The sequence below is a fragment of the Pollicipes pollicipes genome, unplaced genomic scaffold (assembly GCF_011947565.3).
Source record: "Pollicipes pollicipes isolate AB1234 unplaced genomic scaffold, Ppol_2.1 Scaffold_7231;HRSCAF=8579_pilon_pilon_pilon, whole genome shotgun sequence".
Taxonomy (NCBI): domain Eukaryota; kingdom Metazoa; phylum Arthropoda; class Thecostraca; order Pollicipedomorpha; family Pollicipedidae; genus Pollicipes; species Pollicipes pollicipes.
In genome coordinates this window covers 9203977-9210832 of record NW_023597034.1, presented here as the reverse complement: position 1 = coordinate 9210832, position 6856 = coordinate 9203977, and the positions used below count along the sequence as shown (strand labels likewise).

Here is a 6856-nt window from a genome sequence, read left to right as displayed (position 1 = left end):
TCCGTCCGGCGGCGCGAGCTCGCCGACCGGCGACGCGAGCTAGCCGTCCGGAGGCGCGAGCTAGCTGTCCGGCGACACCAGCCGACAGGTCGTCCACAGCGACGCGCAGGGCGGGACTGCGGGTGCGCGATCCGACCGCCTACGCCCACCGGCCGCCGCGCTCTAGGCCGGCCTGGCACGCCTGGACGGGGCATCGATCGACCGGCGTGCGCGCGCGCGCGCGCCTCCCTGAGTGTACGGGCCATGTCGCCATGGCTGCTCGGTGGACAATGCCGCGCCATTGGCGTCGGAATCGACGGTCAATGTCACGCCGGTCAGCGCCGCGCCGCCGGTCGCGATCGCGACGGCGTCACGTCACGGGCCGGTGAACCGATGGCCGGTCTCGCACCGTCACGTGCGACCCAATGTTACTGGTCGGCGTCCCATCACTGGACCGGCCACGACGACCGGTCTGCTTTAGGGTCCAGGGCTGCGACCCCGCATACCTTCATGCTTTAGTGGCGCGCTTCAGAGTCATGCCACGCGACCGGCTGCCACCCCAGCAGCCCGTTGGTCAGGGAGGCTGGCGCACCTCCGATGATCTCGTTGCCAGCCGTACAGGGACCGGCCGCTGGACAAGCTTGTCCACCAGGCTCGATGTGAACAAACGCAAATTATGCGAAATTATTTATTTCTACACCCACTCTGACACACCCCATCCGTGCTACGGCAGCCCACGCCAGTACAAAGAAGCATGGGCGGCGGCCCCCTTTAGCGCGGCAGGGACGGCCGCCGGCCTAACGCCCTCACCTCAGCGACTGGCTCACGGATACGCTCGCCGGACAGTCTGACGCAACACCGGGAGCCTGTCGGCACACATGGATCACGCAATGCCAAGCCAACTTAAGTGCGACAAGGCACGGGTATTTCCAAAACGTAGCCAGCCGGCCGGCCGATTATCCACGTGGCGACAGTAAGCCGAAAATCAATACCGCCGTGAGCATACCAGCGCCAACATATCGCATATCAGAGCACGGTTGAACCGTTGGATAACATTGTTTCCACCACATCTGTGACCAGCCCCAGCCTTCACAAGATGCTCAATCGGACTGCAGTTACAGCAAGTCACAAGCAGTCGAGCACTCCATACCTGCTCCACTACAATCCCTGCCACGAGCGACCCTGGCGGCGCCGGTCGCAACCTCGGGTTCGGCACCGCACCGCCAGACGGCTACTGGGTCAGCGGGCCCCAGAAGAACTTAGAAGGCCGCGTTTCGTCCTCAGTCAGGAAGAAGTCTTTGCCGTGCGCCACGAACTCGTCCAGCGTGATGGTGCCGTCCCCGTTGACGTCGATCGAGTTGAACGACACGACGGCGTCCTGCGGCGGAGCAAGCCTTTGTGAGCAGCGAGACGCACCCCGCGCAGACGCTAACACCAGCACACGCTGGCCGGAGCGGTGCGCCGTTACACGTCACATGCGCCGTTACATGTGACATGCGCCGTTACACGTGACAAGCGCCATGGCATGTTTGAACGTTCAGCCGCAGGCGCGATGGAGCCAGACTTACGAGAGAAACCATATGAACCACATGAAGACGGCGACCAGACTTACCGGGTTAGTCACGTGCTGACAGCCGTTCTTCTCGCCAGCGGCGAGATGAGGCTGGCAACATGACCAGTACCACGGCATTAAACGGGCCACAACGCTGCTGATTCCCGCCTAAATAAAGCAGGTCACTGGGGCCACCCGGCCGGGCGGCGGCGGCGGCGGCGGCGGCGGGGGCGGGGGCGGCGGCGACCGACACGGCCGTGGGGTCGGAGGGATGGACGGGGGCGCCGCCGCTGCCGGGCAGCTCACCTCCTCTGTCAAGCCCAGACACTTGAAGAGCAGTTTGTACTCGTCCACGGAGATGTCGCCGCTGGCATTGTAGTCGACCGCCTGGGGCGAGCCAGCACGGTCCATCAGCACAACGGTCGAGAGGGCGGCGGACAGCGCTGGCCGAACAGTTACGCAACAGCCCCCCCCCCCCCCAAAAAAAAACGCAGCGCACAAGTCTATCGATGAGTTGCAGTGAGTAAGCGAGAGTGAAGGGAGCGCCCGCCAATGGTACCGAGTGGTGATACCGAGGGGCGCATGAGCGCACCCAAGATGGATATGCCAAACGGACCGTCAGGAAATCCAGACCAAGCATCGCCATTGTGTTAATGTTTCACGACTTTCACAGCGAGGGCGCTCCGAGCCTTCTCACCCTATGCTCATGTGACATCTAACAAGCGAATGTGAATCGCTGACGAATGTGATAAAGCATTACTCGCACGAGACAAGGACAGAGAACGCAGGCCACACATAAGCACGGTGAGCGAAGAGTGATGGTCGCATATGTCATAGAAAACCTACCATCATGTATCATGTAATGTCAGTCAGCAGCCAAATACCATTAGCCAGCCACCACCACGAGTCAAAGCGCCTGTGTCCGCAGTGCTGTCGACTTAGCTCCCGCTGATCACGACCTGAGGCCAGCCAGGTCGTGCCAGACACCCTGCAGGGCGCCGGACAGCGACCCTGCAGCAGCGGGCGCGGCCACGGGGGCTACCTTGAACAGGTAGGGTAGGAAATGGTCCGTCTTCTTGCTGAGGTCGCGCGTGTTGACCACGTGCTCCATGGATGTGAGCAGCGCCTCCTCCGTGATAAAGCAGTACGGGTCACCCGAGGCGCCCCAGTTATTCTCCCACACAAACTGAAAGAAATACGCTCCGTCTCAGCGACCAGGCTTTCTAGCCGTCGTCAGCGCAAACTACAGCACCGCACTGCGTCACCAACACGCAGCAAGGTTCGTCTTGGCGCAGGATAGCCTTTGCTGTCATCATCTTCGGATGTCCGCGTTACAGTATTCAACAACAACACTTCCGAGGAGCTCACCACCGCAGGGCAATTCCTGCCATCCGCAGGGCGTCAGCGGACACGTCAAAAGGCCGGTGGGGCGCGCGGAGCCGGTGCTGGCAGAGGGCCGGCCCGTCTGACGTCCGCGGAGCGAGCGGCAGGCGTATCCCCCCCCCCCCCCCCCCCCCCGCTACCGCGGAGGCCAACACTGTACCAGGGCGGGGAATTCCTACGGGGCCGTCACGGTCAGCTGACGCACTGTGCTGGAGCGAAAAAAAAACTGGCACAACTGTCAGGGGAGGTAGACGCTGTCTGAACATGTAGAGTTTCTGCACTGCTGCCAGCGGCGACAGACACTGTACCAGCGGCGACAGACACTGTACCAGTGGAGACACACTGTACCAGCGGCGGCAGACACTGCACCAGCGGCGCCAGACACTGTGCCAGAGGCGCCAGACACTGTACCAGCGGCGACAGACACTGTACCAGCGGCGACAGACACCGTACCAGGCCGAGCGATCCTGTGCTGTTGCCAGGGAAGGCTACGACTCTGCACCAACACAGAGGAGACCCTTCACTGCTGTCCTAATTTTAGTGCGTGGTCGACCGGCCGGCGGACCGGACGCCGTGACGCGCCAGCACAGGTGAACACGAGCACCGCCCAGGGCGGCGCGGCAGCGACCGGCGGCTGGCCAGCACAGGTGAACACGAGCACCGCCCAGGGCGGCGCGGCAGCGACCGGCGGCCGGCCAGCGCCGTCCGAACACGCGGACGCCGTCCGCAGCTTCGAAGCCATGCATGAACACTGCGCCGGCAAAGGTGGCGGCGAAGGATGACATTTCATAGGTCACAGGCCAACCACCCCACGGCGGGATGGGGGTGGGGGGCTGCGGGAAACCCTGACACGCAGAGGAGGCAGGGCTACGGGACGTATCAAAACTGTGTTAATGAGTCTCTGGAACTCTGATACGTTGACCACGAAAAATCGGTGGGTCAGGGAAGGCCAGGAACACAGTACAGACGCGACACGAAGCTACTGTGCCATCATTCAATGAGGACCAGTTGGGAGTCCATCGTGAACAGCCGCATCAAGGCCTCAACCAACGACATTTAATCCTGAATTAAATCTGGAAAACAGGGCTGAAGACCCTTCGAAATATCTCAAAAATCAAATGAGTTAAAGCCACGCAGAGCGGCATTGGAAAGCTCTCGTCAAACTCCATAAGCATGTTTGTCCCAGCAATGATGAATGCGACCTTTGACAGGTCAAACTAGATCAAACGGGACAGATATGCCCCTTACAGACCCCTCCTGTTATCTCAAAACTAAGCATACCACAACATGCGAAAGACGCCTTGAAAAGCTCTTCAAAAACTTCAGATAGGCACTGACGGACATTGACCAATGTGACCCGTAGTGTCATGCCAGGTCAAAGAGGTCAAGGCGATTCTCTCATCAGTCCGTCCGGATATATCACAACAAGCCAAATCACTCGGCAGAACAGGGTCAGAAGGGCATTGCCGAGTCGCAGGCTGTGAGCCACAAAGGCTCATACATATGGCCATCAAACGGGCAAGTGTGTTCACAAAGGTCAAAGTTTGACCAAGCTTGACCTCGGATGGCCATGCATTTTAGAAGTCACCAGAACGACAGTGCTGCGTTCCCCTGGGATAAAGATCGGAAGATAAGCTTAAGAACCCTGTTAAAAGTGCATCCCTTGCCAGAATACACTTCATTTGTCGCCCCTGACGAAAATATCGGCGACACTACCTCAAGAGAGCGGTCATAGATCTTGAACTATTAACGTCAAAACCTGTGAATCTCCACAAAATGTGTTTGGAAATTTTGTTAACGCAAGTAACCAAAGTTCCATCACCGTGCTATGGACCGTTTAGAAGCCATTCCGGAAAACCCAATGGAGGACTCTGAGCCCTCCTTCGCAGGGGCCGGTACACGCTGTCGAATGACACACTCAAGTTGTGCAAGGGAAAACGGGGGAGGGGGGGGGGGGGCAAGTACAAAAGCAGTCAGGAGAACATCTATGGAGCATGGTTTATCGGCATCAGTTATATGCATCTGACATCCTGCATCCTCACATTATTAGTCAGCAGGGTTTACAGGAGATAGGTGATTTAATTAAACATTGATATTAGTTCCGGGTTTGTGTTGGACCCAGAGCACCAGCCTGCTGTGTGTCCGGCAGCAACGTTTCCTTTGGCACAGGCTCAAAGGTACCTCACTAGTTGGCTGACAGCATTATCCAATTCTGCAGACATGCCAGGTGCCACGAAGATTCGTCAAAAACAAATCGCAACAAGAAAATACATCGCGAATGCTTGTTGTAGTCCCTCATCCACATTCCTCCTACGGCAGAGCACCACCAAGCCCCCCCCCCCCCTGACGAAGTTATCTGCACTGAAGACCGCCCGCTAGCACCATTGTCATCCAGACGGGCGACGCAGCCTAACCAACACAAACAGGCGGCGCATCCCCGCTGACCAGCTCAATCGGGTTACCTGTTCTCGATGACACGGGGAAAACGGCTCATGCGCGACTGCCATTTTTTATAGATCGCCGGCCCCATATGGCGTGCAAGTGACAGGACCAGCGTCGGGCCCACAAAAACCGCGAGCCGCCGCCGGCCGTCTGGGCCTGACGCAGCTTACCACGGCCGCCGGCCCGACGCGTGCGGCCGGGGGCGCGCGGACGCGGGCCGCACCGGGGCGCGGCGCGGCCGGCGCGCGCTGGGCGCACCTTAAGCTGCGCGACGAACTCGGCCTGCTGCTGCTCCGACAGGTGGCCCAGCTCGGCGAACTTGCGCGCCATGTCCTGGAAGTCGTCCCAGCTGACCGTGCCGTCCTTGTTGACGTCCATCACCCGGTGGTAGGTCCGCATCTTCTTCTGCCAGATCGCCGACGAGCCCTGCGCGGCACACGGCCGGCCCGCGCGGTCAGTGACCTGCGCCAGCCGGCGCCGCCACGTGCGCGCAGACCACGTGACCGGGTCGGCGCGCGCGTCGGGGAGCAGGCACGGCTAGCGCACGCCGGTGCAGAGCGCGAACCGAGGCGAGCGTTGGCAATCGTCTCGGGTGGAAACCAGTCTATCACACACTCTCCCTCCCCCTCTCTCCCTTCCTACACGCAAGAAAAAGACTCGCAGTTGGCAGCACCTGTGCAAACCAACGCATGAATAGGTTTGTCCGTGCATACATACAGTCACTTAAAGGGAGCGAACCATTACGAAATCGTTTGAGAGCTCGATGATTAGAAAAGTTGCACTTTAACAATTTTTGCAATTACAGTTAAGTAGTTCAAAAACCATCCAGACAGCTCGGTAAGTTAAAGCGCCTGCTCTGGAATTCACCCACTCGTAGCGGCTGACTTGTAGTTGTTTCAGGTGCTAGTTATTTATCACTGACTGGGTGGGCCTACGGCTGGTGGCTACGGCCGCAGCGCTCAAGGTTAGGTGACGTCAGAGGGCAGGATGAACCGTGACAAGCATCGCAGTACGTTCAGCCTTCGCCGCAAAAATCTGCTGTTTGCATAGAACTTCACGATCGGATGGTGGGGTCAGGACCTACGTAACAAGCGCTTCCTAGCGTTGGAGCTGGTTCTTGAAATGTATCCAATCAAAATGTTTGGGTTGGGTTCAATCTTAGAAATGTTGTGGCACGCGCTCCTGGTTCATTGTTACTTTTTCACATGACCGCTCGTCAATTCTGTCAAGTTTCTCTTTGGCATGAACCTTACGGGAGGCCACGGCGCGGCGGCAGTATTGGCCGTGATACCAGTGGTTTGCGTCAAAGCGTAACAGATGAAGACAGCAAGCAAAAGTGGCAACTATCCGTTAATCGGTATTTTCTGCGATTCAAAACCCACATTCTGACGTCACAACGCACTGCTCGGGCATGAAAAGATCAATTTGGATCAAGTTTTGGTGGGTCGTCGAATCCTTTAAGATACAACAGTGGCATGCTTAAAACGCATTCACTCAATC

General features: G+C 58.5%; 1 protein-coding gene across 1 annotated transcript; it reads right to left on the bottom strand.

Annotated features, from left to right (window-relative positions):
- Positions 1–653: 653 nt before the first annotated feature.
- On the bottom strand, positions 654–5785 carry LOC119109533 (sarcoplasmic calcium-binding protein). Its single transcript, XM_037233184.1, has 4 exons — positions 5615–5785; positions 2574–2717; positions 1838–1918; positions 654–1357 (listed from the first exon to the last, which is right to left on the bottom strand). The coding sequence occupies exons 1-4, from the start codon at positions 5753–5755 to the stop codon at positions 1211–1213; spliced, it is 513 nt and encodes a 170-aa protein (XP_037089079.1). The 5' UTR covers positions 5756–5785; the 3' UTR covers positions 654–1210.
- Positions 5786–6856: the final 1071 nt, after the last annotated feature.